This window comes from Chlorocebus sabaeus, chromosome 5, assembly GCF_047675955.1.
Source record: "Chlorocebus sabaeus isolate Y175 chromosome 5, mChlSab1.0.hap1, whole genome shotgun sequence".
Lineage (NCBI taxonomy): Eukaryota > Metazoa > Chordata > Mammalia > Primates > Cercopithecidae > Chlorocebus > Chlorocebus sabaeus.
Window position 1 is genome coordinate 28,197,045 of NC_132908.1, and position 17,523 is coordinate 28,214,567.

A 17,523-nucleotide genomic window follows, 5' to 3' on the forward strand; every position below is an offset into this window, starting at 1 on the left:
TCGGAGGGCTTGAGGTCATTGACATTTTGAGATTTTAGGCTTGATCGTTTTTGATTGGAGGGTGGAAGGCCCTCCTGAGGGAATGAGTGATAGAGCGGAGAAGGGGTTGCAGGCAGTGAGTTAAAACCTTGGAGCAGTGCCCCTCAGCCTCTTACTATGTGGCTGAAAACTTGCACATACCTGGCAAGCAGTTACTTTAAAGCGTGCTTTTTATTTTAATTACACAGAGCGTAAAATTAACCCAAGAGCAAAAAGGTTTTAGTTAACGGGGTTTTCAAACTTGGTTTATAAGACAGCTGCCATCACAAGCATAGCTTATAAATGTGCTGGGGACCCCTAATTGGGAAGTGCTTTCATCTCAAATTTTTATTTTATTTTTGAGATTTTTATTTTTGAGACTTCCTCTGTCATGCAGGCTAGAGTGCACTCTTGGCTCACTGTAACCTCCGCCTCCCGAGTTCAAGCGGTTCTGCCTCAGCCTTCCAAGTAGCTGGGACTACAGGCCCACCTAATTTTTGTGTTTTTAGTAGAGATGTGGTTTCACCATGTTGACCAGGCTGGTCTCTCAATTCCTGACCTCAGGTGATCCACCTGCCTTGGCCTCCCAAAGTGCTGGGATTACAGGCATGAGCCGCTGCACCCGGCCGTCCTCTCAAATTTTCAAGTGTGTTCCTGAAGTATGCTCTTTACAGAAGAGTTGCTGCAACCTTGAATCTTGGTGATTTGAGGCACAGAAGTTAGGACTTTATTTTTTGAGATGGAGTTTTGCTCTTGTTGCCCAGGCTGGAGTGCAGTGGCGCATTCTCGGCTCACTGCAACCTCTGCCTCCTGGGTTCAAGCGATAGCTGGGATTACAGGCATGCGCCACTATGCCCAGCTAGTTTATTTGTATTTGTAGTAGAGACAGGGTTTCTCCATGTTGGTCAGGCTGGTCTTGAACTCACCGCTGGTGATGCGCCCACCTTGGCCTCCCAAGAAACTGACTTTTAAAAGGAATGGCAGGTTTACCTTCCCTGCCAGCATTGGGGTCCTCTGTAAGCAACAGTAGGCTAAGAGTAGTCTGGCATGTTGAAGGATTGTCAGGTGGGCCTTCTAAGGCGTTGCTTTGACTTGGTACATGTAGAGAAGTTCTCTGAGAACAAGGATGTGGCAGTTCTCTCCCTGTCCCTGCTGCTGTTGCTTTCTTTGTTAAATGTTTAGTTGAAATGGCCCGATAGGATTATTTCTGAGTAGTTCACTGTTGATGCTTTGCCTATCAGGATTCTAGCTTTGGTTGTGGTCCCCTGATCCCCTTCTTCCCTTCTTCCAGGAGTGGAGGAGGTTGAAGCTCCTTGTAAGACCTGATTATTGGGACCGTTAGTGTCAAGTTCCTGTGCCCTTCAAATGGCTTATGTGATTGGCCTTGGCCTTAAAAGGAAATAGGGTCCCAAGTGACTGTTTAGTGGGTAGGTCCAGTTTGGGGGGATTTTCCAGGAGAACGGATAGAGACACCTAGCAGCAGAGAGAACATTGGTGCCTCTGAAGCCAACCTCCCACCTCAGCCTCCCGAGTAGCTGGGACTACAGGTGTTCCCTCGCTACCACACCTGGGTAATTTTTTTTTTTTTTTTTTAATTAGGAAGGTTTCGCTGGGTTGCCCAGGCTGGTCTTGAACTGGACTCAAGTGACCTGCCTGCCCCAGCCTCTCAAAGTGCTGGGATTACAGGTGTGACCCACCGTGCTTGGCCAGAATACTCTTTTTTTTTTTTTTTTTTTTTTCTTTTTTTGAGATGGTCTCACTCTGTTGCACAGGCTGGAGTGCAGTGGCGCAATCTCGGCTCACTGCAAGCTCAACCTCCTGAGTAGCTGGGACTACAGGCACCCACCATTGCGCCCGGCAAGTTGTTTTTTTTTTTTTTTTTTTTTTTTTTAAGTAGAGATGGGGTTTCACCGTGGTCTCGATCTTCTGACCTTGTGATCCACCTGCCTCGGCCTCCCAGAGTGCTGGGATTACAGGCGTGAGCCACCGTGCCCAGCCCAGAATACTCTTAACTGAATGATTGAAATCTGTCTTGAAGCATTAGGTGCCCCATTTTTGTGAGTTGGAATTGGGACAGGCTAACTAGGAAGTGAGGAGGGTGGGGAGAGGTGTGCTGTAGGTCTGTTTGCCCCTTCCTTGATGTAGTCTTCAGTTAGCCCTATCAGCTTTTTTTCCCCATCTCGTGCCAGGCGTTCCTGGGTTTCAGTACTTGGATGTTGGGCTGCAGTTAAGTCAGTGGTGGGTAGATTAAGGTCTAGGGTCCAGCTCGTGTGAGACTTGACTCATTGATCACCTTTAGGCATGTCTTCCTACTTCCAGTCTTCCTACTTCCAGTCTCATCCTTTTTAAAGAAAAAAAAAAAAATTTTTTTTTTTTTGAGACAGTGTGTCACTCTGTCGATCTTGACCAACTGCAACCTCTGCCTTCCACCCCCAAGCAATCTACCCACCTCAGCCTCTGGAGTAGCTGGGACGGGACTACAGGCACCTGCCACCATGACTGGCTAATTTTTTTTGTATTTTCTGTAGAGATGGGATCTTGCCATGTTGCTCAGGGTTGTCTCAAAACTGCTCTGGGCTCAAGTGATTTTCCTACTTTGGCCTCCCAGAGTGCTGGGATTAGAGATAGGAGACACTGCATCTGGCTATGAAAATTTTATTTTCAGTTGACTTGCATATATTTATGGGGGTCCAATGTCCTATTTCTGTACACGTACATTTTGTGGAATCAAATCGGGCTAGTTAACATATCTGTAACTTTATATCATTAGCACGAATGAGAACATATAAAACCACTCTTAGCAAATTTTAAAATTTATGTTACTTCAGCCCTTTTATGCTGGAGGTTGCAAATTTTGTGTGTGTGAATTATCAGACCAAAATAAAAACAAGAAATGATTGAAGACAGACTTCAATCATTCAGGAATAGTGTATTCTGGGCAAGCGTGGTGGGTCACACCTGTAATGGAACACTCAGCATGGCATAAATGGGTCGAGACAGGTCTCCTTATGTTGCTCAGGCTGGACTCGAACTCCTGGGCTTAAGTGATCTTGCCCTCAGCCTCTTAGCTGGGACGATGGATGCATGCCACTGTGTCTGGTATTTTTATGAACTGTAGTCACCATGCTGTGCAGTGGCTTACCAGAACTCATTTCTTGTACCTGAAGTGTTGTACCCTTTGTCTCCCTGCTTACCCATACCTCCAAGCCTCTGGTAACCCCCATTCTACTTTCAGCTTCCGAGTTTGACTTTCTAGATTCCATGTACATGAATTCAGGCGGTCTTTCTGTGGCTTACTTCATTTAGCATAATGTCTTCTAGATTTATTGATTCACCCATGTTGTTACAAATAACAGTTTCCTTTTAAAAAGCTGAATAGTGTTCTGTTGTGTCAACATACCACATTTAAAAATCCATCCGTTAATTGGGCACTTGGGTTGCTTGCATATCTTGGCTAGTGTGAATAACATTGCATTGGGTGGGAGTGCAGATGTCTCTGACGTACGGATTTTTTTTTTTGATCAGACAGATCAGTCTTCGTCTGTCACCCAGGCTGGAGTGCAGTGGTACAGTCTTAGCTCACTGCAACCTCTACCTCCCAGGTTCAAGCGATTCTCCTGCCTCAGCCTCCCAAGTGGCTGGGATTACAGGTGTGCACCACCACGCCCAGCTAACTTTTGTGTTTTTAGTAGAGATGGGGTTTCTCCATGTTGGCCAGGCTGGTCTCAAACTCCTGACCTCAGGTGATCCACCTGGCTCCATCTTCCAAAGTGTTGGGATTAGAGGTGTGAGCCACCATGCCCAGCCGACGTAGATTTCAGTTCCCTTCAGTGTACACGCAGAAGTGGTATTGCTAGGTCATAGGGTACTTCTATTAGCTATTTGAGGAGACTTCCTACTATTTTCCATAATGGCTGTATTAGTCCACATTTCCACCAACAGCGTACAGGGGTTCCATTCCTCCACGTCTTTGCTAATTATCTTTCATCTTTTTGATACAGCCATTCTAACAGGTGTGAGGTGACATTTCTTGTCCTTTTTAACCGTCCACCATGGAGTCTGTAACCAGGTCTCACTTTCTATCGTAGCCTGCAAGAGAGACTAAACTTAGTATGGAATGTGGGGTCCTATCTGCAGTCATTCCTCCCTAGTACTCTGACTCCATTTTTACCTTTGGATCCTCAGTTCTGACCAACCCTCTTTTTTTTTTCCATCTTTAACTATATTTTGAAATTTTAAAGACACGGGGTCTCACTTTTGGCCTGGCTGGTCTCAGTGGGCCCCAGCGATCCTTCCACCTTAGGCTCCTGAACGACTGGGACTACAGGTGTGGTACTGCACCTGGCTATTTTGGAATAATTTGACTTAGAAGAATATGTCTACAATTGCGGTGTTCACCTTCTTAATGCAAATGTCTTCAATGGCGCTGGCATATACAAGCTGAGAAAATATTGTCAAGTGGGTTGTGCCAGCACATCTGACCAGGATTTTTTGTTGTAGAAATATTGGATCCTCACCTGAGGCCAGGAGTTCGAGATCAGCCTGGCCAACATGGTGAAACTCCGACTCTACTAAAAATACAAAAATTAGCTGCGCGTGGTGGCAGGTACCTGCAGTCCCAGCGACTTGGGAGGTTGAGGCAGGACAATCGCTTGTTGAACCCAGGAGGTGGAGGTTGCAGTGAGTGGAGATCGCGCCACTGCACTCCAGCCTGGGCGATGGAGTGAGACTCTGTCTCAAAAAACAAAAAGAAGTATTAGATCCTCAATCTCAAGGTATTCTAAGAGCTTTTGGAGACCATTGAGTCTAAAATTCCCAGTATCCTTGAGGCAGTAACAGACTTGGAGAATGTAGTTTATGAGCAGGAGTTTGGAGCTGGAAGAATGTAGTTTATGAGCAGGAGTTTGGAGCTGGAAGTGCTTTCTGTTCGTGGTTAATGCTGTCAGCTCCTTGGATTGTGGCTTTAGCTCTAAATATTGGGGCAGTAGAGACTCTTAACTGGAAAACAATTAAGGGCCACCGGTGTAGGGGCAAGAGGCAGAGGAAAGCTTGGGTACTTGGGTTGAAGATGGTGGATGTGCTGTCCCTGGGAGAGTGCTGGTGCTGGACCCTGGAGCCAACCGCGAAGCGTTTCAGCGAGCAGGGTCCAAGCAAGGGCAGTAGAGGGCTGGATGAAGTGGGCAGGAACCGTTTCCCAGGTGACATCCTGCCTGTGCTCATCACGCCGAGGGGTGGCAGTGTTGCACAATCACACAGATTCCTTGTCACTGTTGAGTGCAGTGTTCTTAAGAACGGACCTGTTCTTAAGAACGCGATGGCTCACGCCTGTAATCCCAACACTTTGAGAGGCTGAAGTAGGCAGATTACGAGGTCAGGAGTTCGAGACCAGCCTGGCCAACATGGTGAACCCTGTCTCTACTAAAAATACAAAAAATTAGCCAGGTGTGGTGGCAGGCATCTGCAATCACAGCTACTTGAGAGGCTGAGGCAGGAGAATCGGTTGAAACCGGGAGGTGGAGGTTGTAGTGAGCCAAGATTGTGCCATTACTCTCTGGCCTGGGTGACAGTGCAAGACTCTATCTAAAAAAAAAGAAAAAAAATAGGTGGGGGGAACCTAGGTTTGTTGTGCTTGTTTTTTGGTTTTGATTTTCCAGACTTTGAGGGAAAGTTGACCCATCCTGTTTATTGTGCCCTTGAGGAGGAAACAAGGCAAATCTCCATCCTTGTAAGCAGGGGTGCGCAAACCTGTCAGTCTGAGATGGCTAGAACCACATCCTCTATAACTTGGGGTGGGGGGGGGAATATGTATGTACACACACACATAGATTAAAAAGATAAAAATATATATATACACACACACAGGAATCCTCCCTTATCTATGGTTTTGCCTTATACAGTTTCAGTACAGTATAATCTGTGCTTAATTTATAAATTGAACTTTATCATTGGTCGGCATATGGATTCTAGCTCAGTAGGTCCAGGTGGGGCCCTAGATGTGCATTTCAGGCCAGGTGCGGTGGCTCATTCCTGTAATCCCAGCACTTTGGGAGGCTGAGGTGGGAGGGTCACTTGAGCCCAGGAGTTGAGACTAGCCTGGGTAGCAGCGACATTTTGTCTCTACCAAAATTTTAAAACATTGACTGGGTGCAGTGGCTAACACCTGTAATCCCAGCACTTTGGGAGGCCAAGGTGGGCGGCTTAGCCAACATGGTGAAACCCTACCTCTACTAGAAGTACAAAATTTAGCTAGGTGTGGTGGCATGCACCTGTAATCCCAGCTACTTGGGAGGCTTAGGCACAAAAATCGCGTGAGCCTAGGAGGTGGAGGTTGCAGTGAGCCGAGATCATGCCACTGCACTCAAGCCTGGGCGATAGAAATGAGACTCCGTCTCAAAAAAAAAAAAGGGTGGCATGTACCTGTGGTCCCAGCCGGGGAGGTTGAAGCTGCAGTGAGCTGTGTTCCCACCACTGCACTCCAGCCTGCAGGCCTGGGTGACAGAATAAGACTGTCCCCCTGCCCTCCCCCCAAAGAAAGCATGACAGGCTTTCTGGTGATAATGATGCTGTTGGTTCAACGCTTCTCTTAGAGTAACGTTCTAGAGTTTGGCAGAGTCATATTGTTTCTGAAAGGGAACTTGACTTTGTACAAAACTTTGATCTTTCTCCCTCCCCCACCCCACTGCTTTATTTTTTTGAGACAAGTCTTGCTCTGTGGCCCAAGCTGGAGTGCAGTAGCATGATCACAGCTCACTGCAACCTCCAAGTGCTGGGTTCAAGTAATTCTCCCACCTCAGCCACCTGAGTGGCTCGGACTACAGGCATGAACCACCATATCCAGCTAATTTAAAAAATTATTTTGTGGAGATGAGGTCTCCCTGGGTTGTTCAGGCTGGTCTTGAACTCTTGAGCTCAAGCAATCCTCTCTGCTCGGCCTCCCTAAGTGCTAGGATTATATTTCTGTATAAACTGTGCTGGCTGGGAGCTAAGGAAAAGGAAGACAGGGTCCTGCATGTGGGTTTTTGTAATTAGCACAAGCCCAGCCAACACTGGCTTCTGTTAATTTTTTTTTTTAAGTCTTGTGAAGCTTAGATGGGAGGTTTGAGCAAAAAAGAGGATGCTGTCCTCTTTGTGGGATTTTTGCTGGTATGCAGAGATCTGGACCATCATGGAGGGAGTCCTCAGCACAGGGATGGGATTTGGTTCCTGCAGGGCCTCAGAGAAGCATGGGAGAGCCCTTCAGGTGTTAGGGGAAGATGATTTTGAGTTGCTCCTTCACTTTGTTGAATGTCTCTGAAATCCAGCTCTGGGGCTTGGCAGGAATGTTGCCTTTTGCAGTGGTTGCCCTTCAGCTTATCTGGGATGTGTCCCAAGATGCTGGAGTTGTCTGGGGCCATCTGGACTGGGGCTGGGCTTTCCACATCCATGGAGCCACTACTAGGACTGGGAGCAACAGAATGAGTCTGGGGGTGCTGCCAGAGAGGCACTCTAGATTGTTTTTGGGATAGCACAGGTACCCACCTACAGTTCTCAGCCACTGAGGGGCTAGGAGCAGAACCGTCCTAGTGGAGGTGATTGCTAACTCTGAGGTGTACTTAACATGAGCCAGCTGCTGTTAGGGGATGAGCTACGTCCTGTCACTCCCACTTTACAGAGGGGATGCTGACACAGCTAGTGAGAGGTGGGGCTGGGACTTGAACCTCTATTCTTTAGCTATAGAACTGTCGTTAACCACTATGCTATGCCTAAAATCTGAGGAGATTTCTGGTAGGGCTCTTTCTCCTGCAGCCCAAAGGAAAAGGGAAACCCCAAGAAATGTTTTTTCTTAGGGAAACCTTATTGGAACCACTTCCTTCCCTCAGGCCTGCCCTGGTTTTTGTAGTGACTCTAAGGATGTCTGTCATGAAAGGATGTGTTACCTATATGGCCCCATGCCATGAGAATGATTAGGTTCCTGTGAAGTTTAAAAAAATCCTGTTAGATACTAGAGATACACAGTAACTGCCATATATTGATTACTTTCTACATGCAAGGCACTTGTACAGAGGTTGAAAAGATGTCTCCATTTAAGCATCCATTTAAGCGGGGGAGTGGTGGAGTCTTCTGTGAAGGTAGACCAGCACATGGTTTGCATTGCCACAGAGACACTGGGAAAAGCCTCTAAAATCCAGAGGAATGCATGCGTGTGGGCAGTCTGGGGCACGTAGAAGATGTCAACGTGTCCAGAGATAAAGGGGTCAGCATGTGCTAGGGCACTGGGTGTGAGCAGATAGTGGTGGGATCCTGGGTATGTGAGGAGAGGAGACGTTGCATGGGGTTAAGCGCCAGGTTAGGAGGAGATTTTAGGTGTCCTGTTAAAAATGACAGCTGGGCATGGTGGTGTGCACCTGTAGTCCCAGCTATTCAGGAGGCTGAGGCTGGAGGATTGCTTGAGCCCAGGGATTTGAGGCTGCAGTGAACCATGATCACACCACTGCACTCCAGCCAGAGCAACAGATGAGATCCTGTCTCAAAAAAAGTGAGAGTCTGTTCCCATGATCAGTTTGGATTTCTCAGGCTCTTGGAGCTGGAGGCAGGGAGGACAAGGTAGGAAGTGTTACAGATAAGATATAATTAGAGAGAAGGCTGGTGCGGCAGTGAGGTTGGAAAGTGGTTGTCTGGTGATTCCTAAGGATAGGATCCAGGGCCTCCTTGGTATCTGCCCATTGCTTTGCGAATCTTCCCTCTTCAAGGCCAGAAAGGATTGCTTGTAAAGTGTACTCAGAAGTAGCCCTAGATTCCTGCTTTCCCAAACAGCCTCTGGAAAGACCAAATTTCCTGGAGAGACTCATATTTCCCTTTGTAGGCAAAAATTGCATCAAGAAGGCGGGTGCGGTGGCTCGCACATGTAATCCCAGCACTTTGCGTGGCTGAGGTGGATGGATCACTTGAGGGAGGCCAGGTGTTTGAGACCAGTCTGGGCAACGTGGCAAAATCACGTTTCTAGTAAAAATGCAAAAATTAACCGGGTGTGGTGGCAAGCACCTGTAATCCCAGTTACTTGACTGGCTGAGGCACTAGAATAGCTTGAACCTGAGAGGTGGAGGTTGCAGTGAGCTGAGGTCGCACCACTGTACTCCAATCTAGGTGACACAGCGAGATTCCATCTCAAAAAAATTTTTTTTTAAAAAATGTTCCTTTCAAATGAATGAATAAATAATAACCCTCCAAAAAATTGCATCAAGAAAAGAGGCAGCTACCACAACTCATTTCCTGAAAATTTGCTTTGGTGGTTGGCATGTTTTTTGAGCAAAGTGTAACCTATGAGCCTTACCCCCATGGGATGGGGTGGGGCAGAGGGGGCATTTAAGCCTGTTAGAGCCAGGGCCAGAAGGAGCCCTCGAGTAATTTGGTGACTTGTGCTCTTCTATCCTATGGTTAGATAATGCTCTAATGTGTCTGCCCCTGAAAATGTCTCTAATTTTGCATTTTTCTCCTGTGAAAAATGTGGAATGTAGGGGAACTATGAAGACTAGTGTGTTTCTAAATGCCTCGGACAGAGCTGCCCACCACAGTTCGTGCCCTTTGGTACATGCCTCTTTTAACCTTTGGAACTGGGCCACAGGCTGTTATCTATAATGGCAAGGTTAGACCCTTTAGGGGAGCATTGAAGGAGCACCACCTGGTGAATGAGGAGGGATAGTCCATGGCCATACCAGGAAGGATGGAGGAAGCATTTGGGGTGCAGGAGGCATAAGGTACATGGAGCTGGAGGCTGGGCGGCCTCTGAAGCATAGCTGAGCTCTGCACATGCCAGCGGGCTAGAAGCACGAAAACACACAAGTTCAAGCTGGCTTTTCATGTATTGTGTACAAAAACATCAGATGCAGGATGAGTTTGTTTGGTTTGCCGGGGGCTGACTGGAGTGTTGCTGGGAAAGAGCCTCAGCTCCGCTCCAGGTCCTCCACCAGGTAGGACTGGGTCTCCCTTAGGGCCTGGAGGAGCAAGTCCTTGCAGGTCCAGTTCCAGGCTGGCGTGAAGCTGAAGAGCTTCCGCATCTTGCTTGGGTTGGTGGACTCGGCCCGCACTTCCTGGTACTGCTCATCCTTCAGGACCTTCCCGTACAAGGCATCCAGCAGCCCCTCAACGTCTGTGACCCTCGCGATAAGCGCAGCCCGGTGCTGGTCTATAAAGTGCAGGCCTGGGGGTGGGAGGAGAACATGAGCCAGCAGCCAGGGTGTGGGGCCTGTCCCTGCTGAACTTGAGTTCTTCAGGAATTCCTCTGCAAGCCTAGGGGCGGGGGCTTTACGGGGCGGCCCAAGAGGACCCCACATGCAGTGGAATAAGGGTAATATTGTCTCCCTTCCCCGGCAGGGTGTAGGCTGGTGGGTGGGGTGCGCAGGGTTGCCAAGCCGTGCCGTGCCCTGCCCTGCCCTGGTTGCAGGAGCACAGATGCAGGCTGTGCGGGAGTGCAGTGGGGCCGGGCTGGGTGTGGAGGCCTCACCTGGCTTGGCTGCCGACTGAGGAGGGGCCTGGATCCCAGCTGGCGCAGCTCCAGAGCCTGAAAGGATATGAGCCAAGTGGTCCCCTTCCCTTCCCGCTGTGGGGCGGGGTCGTCTCGTTTGGGAGGCCAAGCGCGGGGAGCCTCCTTTCCGGTAGAGTAGCTTTGTTTAGGGGTAGGAGGAACAGAAAGCGGAAGAGCCCAAGGGGTAAGTGCTGGTGTGGGTGGAGGGGAAGACCGGGTGGAGGGGAACGGGGGCGGCTTACCCTGGTGTGTGGCCGCCTGCAGCTGCCCGGCCGTCTCCTGCAGACCCATGTCGCGCAGCACGTTAGCGGTGAGCTCGGCGCCGTAGGCCTCCAGGTAGAAGCTGACCAGCTTGTCGGTGAGGTCCAAGGCGTCCATGGACAGCAGCGCGCCCCTTGGGATGCGCCCGTAGCCCTCGCGCAGCGGCACCGACAGCAGCTTCAGCTTGAACTTCTTGAGCTCCTCGGCTGTCAGGTTCTCCAACGCATCCAGGATGGCATCGCGCGCGCGCCCCATGGCTCCGGGATCCCCGGCCGCTGCCGCCGCTCACCCGGCTGCTGCAGCCGACCAGGAGGAAGTCAGCTCCGGGGCGGAACCTGGACTCCCCGCCTTCCTCCCACTCTGGTCTCCCGACTCCCCGCCCCGGTCCGTTGCCCTCCAGCAAAAGGCACTCCCTGACTACACCCTTGGTCCCTGCCCACCCAGGCCTCTGGATTGGGGTCCCAGGCCGTCGGGGGACGCCACGATCGCGCCCTCCAGCTGGCCTGTGAGGTGGGACCTGGGAGGGGACCCGCAGACGGGCTCATTGGTGGCGCCTGCTTGTCTCTGGGCTTGCATCAGCGGGTACAGACCAGAAACCTGGGCTTGCTCTCACTGGGTTTATTGGAGCACCTAGGCTTAGGATCTCGTATTTCTAGAACCCCTGAAACCTCTGCGGCTCCCCTAACCTTAGGATTCTCTCCCACATGTCATAGAATCTTGGAATCATGACAGCTAGATGCATGAAGCTCCCTCAATTCCACATACTGGAGAAAAATGAGGTGTAAAAAAGGGTAGGGAGTGCAAAGCTCTCTTGAGCTTCAGTTTCATTTTCTACCACATGGGGATGATAACCCTCAGGTGCTTATAAATATTCCGGCATAACATGGCCGACCCGATGGCTCCCGAAACCTTGCCAGATGCTTCCTAGGGGAGCCAGAATTTGATCCCAAGAGCTGAATTTCTTGGGAAGTGATGACAACAGCTATTGGTTGAGAACATTCTCAACTGGAGGGAGCATCCTGGGTAGGGAGTCAGCCACTCTGGGCCCAGGGGCTTGGGATAGCATTGGAACCTGTGCTGTGCCAAAAATTCTTCCTTTTTTTTTCTCTTTTCTTTTAGAGACAGGGTCTCACTCTGTTGCCCAGGCTGGAATGCAGTGGCCCGACCATTGCTCCCTGCAGCTTTGAACTCCTGGGCTCAAGCGATCCTCCTGCTTCACCTCCCAAAATACTGAGATTATGGGCACCAGGCACTGTGGCTCGCCCTCAATTTGTTCCTAACATGGCCGGGGAGGTCTGCTGGTCTGACCTCTCTGAGCCTTCCTGGCCTTGTCTTACGCCACGCCCTGCTTTCCCTCCATCTCCGAGCTGTAGCCACGCTGATTTCTCAGTTTCTTAAGCGTGCCAGCCTCCTTTTACGTCTCCAAGCCTTTGCACGTGCTGTTCCCTCAGTCTTGAAATCGCTTCCCTCTTTGCCTGAGAAACTTTAGGCCCCAAGTTAAATGTTACTTCCTCTGGGAGACCAGGCTTAGAGCTTTTCCCAGGCTAGTTCATAACATGTGCTATGTATCTTTAGCTCTCATGGCAAGTGTAATGAATCCTGTGCACTTGTTTAAAACCACTTCTCCCTGCCAGTCTGTAAATCATGCCTGTCCAGATCATTGTTATCTCCTCAGCATCCAGAACAGGGCTTGACAAATAGTAGGTGCCCAATAAATGGTTCCAGAATGAATAGTGAATGAATGGACCTTGTGGGTCAAGGAAGGATACCAGTAACTGCAAGTTATGCCTTATGCACAAGCTCTTCAAAGAGAGGCAGCCTCCAGGAGACTAAAGACCATGAACTTGAAGCCATACAGTTCTTTGTTTGAATCCTGACTCTACTTCCCAGGGTGGGGTATTTGGAATCCTTTATTTTTCCTTCTCATCTGGGTTGTACCAATCACTGTTCCTTATAGTCATACGACCCTGACATATTATACATTTATTTACTTATTGGATATTAATCCCTCTCTAAAATGTGAGCCCTGTGAGCATCAGAAACCTTAACTGTCTTGTTCTTTGCTGAATCCCTAGCGTCAAGAATGTACCTGGAAATAGCTGGGTGTGGTGGAGGGCGCCTGTAATCCTAGCTAATAGGGAGGCTGGGGCATGAGAATCTCTTGAACCCAGGAGGCAGAGGCTACAGTGAGCTGAGATTGCACCACTGCACTCCAGCCTGGGTGACAGAGCTAGATCCCATCTAAAAAAAAAATGTATCTAGAACACAGTAGGTGCTGAGTAAAGATTTGCTGAGTGAAGGAATGAAGGAGGCTGTGATACCTGCAGCATGTTGTATTCAAAAGCTTCCAGCATGGCTGGGTGCGGTGACTCATCATGCCTGTAATCTCAGTGGTTTGGGAGGCTGAGGCTGGAGAGTCACTTGAGCCCAGGAGGTTGAGGGTGCAGTGAGCTATGATTGTGCCACTCGGCAACAGAGACCTTGTCTCAAAAAGAAACAAGACAAAAAACCAGGATGGGCTGGGCACAGTGACTTATGCCTGTAATCCCAGCATTTTGGGAGGGCGAGGTGGGTGGAGGTCAGGAGTTCGAGACCAGCCCGGCCAACAGGGTGAAACCCCATCTCTACTAAAAATACAAAAATTAGCCGGGCGTGGTGGCAGGTGCCTGTAATCCCAGTTACTGGGGAGACTGAGGCAGGAGAATCGCCTGAACCCAGGAGGTGGAGGTTGCAGTGAGCCAAGATCACACCATTGCACTCCAGCTCAGGCAATGAGAGCGAAACTCCATCTCAAAATAAACAAACAACAACAAAAAAACAAAAAAAAAACAGGATGGGGAGCAGTGCTCTGCTACCCTGCTGAAAGCCTTTTTGTTGTTGTTGTTTTTTCTTTTGAAGACAGGGCCTCACTCTTTTGCCCAGGCTGGAGTACACTGGAGGGATTGTGGCTCACTGCAACCTCGAACTCCTGGGCTCAAGCAATTCTCTCATCTCGGCCTCCCGAGTACCTGGGACTACAGGTGTGCCACCATGCCTGGCTAGTTTTTTAAATTTTTATGGAGAATGGGTCTCCCTATGTTGTTCAGGCTGGTCTCGAACTCCTGGGCTCAGCAATCCCCCTGCCTTGGCCTCCCAACATGCTAGGATTACAGGTGTGAGCCACCATGTTCGACCTTGCTCCCCATCCTTGTACCGTGTAGGCTGGGGTAAGCTGTGTGCCAACATCCTCACCATGGGTGGCACTTGTGGTCCAACAGCCAGTGTCCCTTGGCTCATGGATGTTTATCATGCCTTCTCACTGGCCTTTATTCTTCCAGAATCTCCATCTTCTTTTGTGCACTGTGGCCAGAAGGATACATCTTCCTAACCCACACATATGCTCCTGCTCCTGCCTGGCTCAGAGACCCCCCCATGACTCCCCAGTGCCCTCGGAGTCAAGTCCCAAGACCTTGGCTTGGCCTTCAAGGTCCTCGCTAACCTCTTCAGCTGCCCCTTCCACCCTGTGATCTGTGAACCTCTCCCCCTGTGGGGGCTGCTCTCTGCTTGGCCTCTTTTTCCTTCTGGTCTACTTGGTGAGTTCCCACCTGTCTTCTGACATTCATCAGGCATCACTTTTTTCTTTTCTGCTTTTCTTTTTCAGAGATGAGATCTCACTCTGTTGCCCAGGCTGGAGTGCAGTGTGCAATCATAGCTCACTGTAGCGTCGAACTCCTGGGTTCAAGCGATCCTCCCACCTCAGCTTCCTGTGTAGCTGGAACTACAGGCGCATGCCACCACGCTCAGCTAATTTTTTAATTTTTTTGTAGAGATGAGGTCTTTCTATGTTGCCCAGGCTGATCTCCAACACCTGGGCTCAGCGATCCTCCTGCCTAGGCCTCCCAAAGCACTGGGATTACAGGTGTGAGCCAACACACCCAATCTAGGAGTCACCTCTTCTAATAAATAATAGAAATAAGACTTTAGTCTGCAGTCTTTCACATGCCTCCTTCCTTCCCTCCCTTCCTTCTTTCCTTCTTTTTTTCCCCCTTTCTCTCTCCCTCTCTCTTTTTTTTTTTTGAGACAGAGTCTCGCTCTGTTGCCAGGCTGGAGTGCAGTAGCGTGATCTCGGCTCACTGTAACCTCCACCTCCCAGGTTCAAGCAATTCTCCTGCCTCAGCCTCCCGAGTAGCTGGGACTACAGGCACGTGCGCTACCATGCCTAGCTAATTTTTGTATTTTTATTAGAGACGAGGTTTCACCATGCTGGCCAGGATGGTCTTGATCTCTTGACCTTGTGATCCTCCTGCCTCTGCCTCCCAAAGTGGTGGGATTACAGGCATGAGCCACCGCGCCCAGCCTCTTTCACTCCTTCCTTCCTTCCTTCTTTCCTTCCTTCCTTCCTTCCTTCCTTCCTTCCTTCCTTCCTTCCTTCCTTCCTTCCTTTTTCTTTCTTTCTTTCTTTTTCTTTCTTTCCTTTCCATCTTTTCCTCCCGCCCTTCCTCCCTCCTTCCTTCCCTCCCTCCCTCTCTTCCTTCCTTCCTTCCTTCCTTCCTTCCTTCCTTCCTTTTTCTTTCTTTCTTTTTCTTTCTTTTCTTTCCATCTTTTCCTCCCGCCCTTCCTCCCTCCTTACCTCCCTCCCTCCCTCTCTTCCTTCCTTCCTTCTTTCTTTCTTTCTCTCTTTCTTTCCTTCCTTCCTTCTCTCACTCCCTCCCCCTCTCCCTTACTTCCTTCCTCCTTCCTTCCTTTTCTTTTTTTCTCTTTTTTTTTTTTTTTGAGACAGGTTCTCAGTCTGTTGCCCAGGCTGGAATGCAATGGCATGATCATAGCTCACTACAGCCTTGACCTCCTGGGCTTAAATGATCCTCCCATCTCAGCCTCTCAAATAGCTGATACTACAGGTGCATGCCATGATGCCCAGCCAATTTTTGTAATATATATATATTTAGACAGAATCTTGCTCTGTCACCCAGGCTGGAGTGCAGTAGTGCAATGTCCCCTTACTGTAACCTCTGCCTCATGGGTTCAAGCGATTCTTGTGCTTCAGCCTCCTGAGTAACTAGGATGACAGGCGTGAGCCATCTTGCCCAACTACCTTTTGTATTTTTAGTAGAGACGGGGTTTTGGCATGTTGCCCAGACTGGTCTTGAACCCCTTGGCTCAAGTAATCTTGCCTGCCTTGGCCCCCCCAGGTACTGGAATTACCGGCGTGAGCCACCATGCCCAGCCCACATGCATTATTTCTAAGCCTTATAGCAATCCCTCTGAGATAGGGAATTGTGGCCCCACTTTGTAAATGAGAAGATAGGTTCAGAGAGGTGGAAGGGCTTGTCCAAAGTCACATTCCAGCACAGAGCTTGGCACAGACCCAACCTTGATAAGCCGTTGTAGAATGACACAAGAATCCTAGAATCTAGAATCATCGAAACCTGCTCTTTTCACTTTGGTAGAATTGGAAGAGCTTTGGGTGTTTGATACATTAAAAAATGATTGCCTGATTCAATCCCTACAACGCAGAGCAGGGGGCCCCTTTGCCATGTGGCCTCTTGCCTGCATCTCTGGAGCCCTTGTTTGGATGGGGTGGCCTTTGCTTTAGGTAAAACAAATGTGATGCCTTTCAATGGAACCTTTGGGGCTGCAGGAAAATGCATCTACAGGAGTGTGTGTGTGTGCGCGCGTGTGTGAGTGATGCCTCTCTCCTCCTCACACCCAGCTTCTTAGTAGAGAGGGAGGTGAGCATGTGAGTCCCCGTGGGGTGAAGCTCCCCCTGTTTCTGAGCATCACCACCCAGGGTCCTTCCTTTGGGGCCCAGCTTGGCCCTGGGATCTGACCCCTGTTACGTCCTACTGACACACACATTCACATGGAGACGGGGAAGCTCCTGGCTGTGACCATCACCTGACATCACCTCAGAGCAAGTGTTAGCACTTCGGTGAGATGTCACAGGGAGGCAAGGGACAAGGCACTGGGGAAATGCAGCCGTTTCTCTCGGATAACTGGAAGCGTCCCTCCTGCAACAGTTTCAGGTCGGAGCTCGGTGAGAACAAGTGGCATCTTTTGGCAGGTGCATGTGCTCTGTGAGCTGACTGCAAATCCTTTTGTTGCTTTTGTTTTTGAGACAGGGTCAGGCTCTGTTGCCCAGCCTGGAGTGTAATGGCACCCTCTTGGCTCACTGTAGCCTCATCGTCCCAAGCCCAAGCGATCCTCCCATTTCTGCCTCCCAAGCAGCTGGGACCATAAGCATGTGCCACCATGCCTGGCTAATTTTTGTATTTTTTTTTAGAGATGGGATTTCACCATGTTGCCCAGGCTGGTCTCGAACTCCTGGGCTCAAGCAATCTTCCCGCCTCAGCCTCCGAAAGTGCCGGGATTACATGCGTGAACCGCCATGCCCGGTCTGACCCTCCCCCCCGGCAGGAAAGAGCCTCCAGTTCTCAGCCCAGGCTCACCCTTGCCCCCCTGGACAGGAGCCAGAGCAGTTGGTGGAATTAGGATGCCTGCTTCCTGGGTGTGACCCCCACCCCCACAACAAAGTAATTCCTTGACTGCTGGAGTCAGATTGCTTCTCCTGGGGCGAGAAGGACCACAGACTGCCAGGGCATTGGGCAAGTCACTTAGCCCCTGTGCCCCATGGCCTCCCTGTAGGATAGTGAAAGCATTGTTATGAGGCTGCAATGAGTTCAGAATTGTGAAGAGCTTGTGCAGTGGCTCACGCCTGCAATCCCAGCACTTTGGGAGGCTGAGGCGGGTGGATCACCTGAGGTCAG

General features: G+C 49.8%; 1 protein-coding gene across 1 annotated transcript; it reads right to left on the reverse strand.

The window, feature by feature from the left end:
• Positions 1-9,838: 9,838 nt before the first annotated feature.
• PYCARD (PYD and CARD domain containing) lies at positions 9,839-11,122 on the reverse strand. Its single transcript, XM_007990687.3, has 3 exons — positions 10,762-11,122; positions 10,499-10,555; positions 9,839-10,195 (listed from the first exon to the last, which is right to left on the reverse strand). Exons 1-3 carry the CDS (start codon positions 11,033-11,035, stop codon positions 9,939-9,941), a joined length of 588 nt encoding a protein of 195 aa, XP_007988878.3. The 5' UTR covers positions 11,036-11,122; the 3' UTR covers positions 9,839-9,938.
• Positions 11,123-17,523: the final 6,401 nt, after the last annotated feature.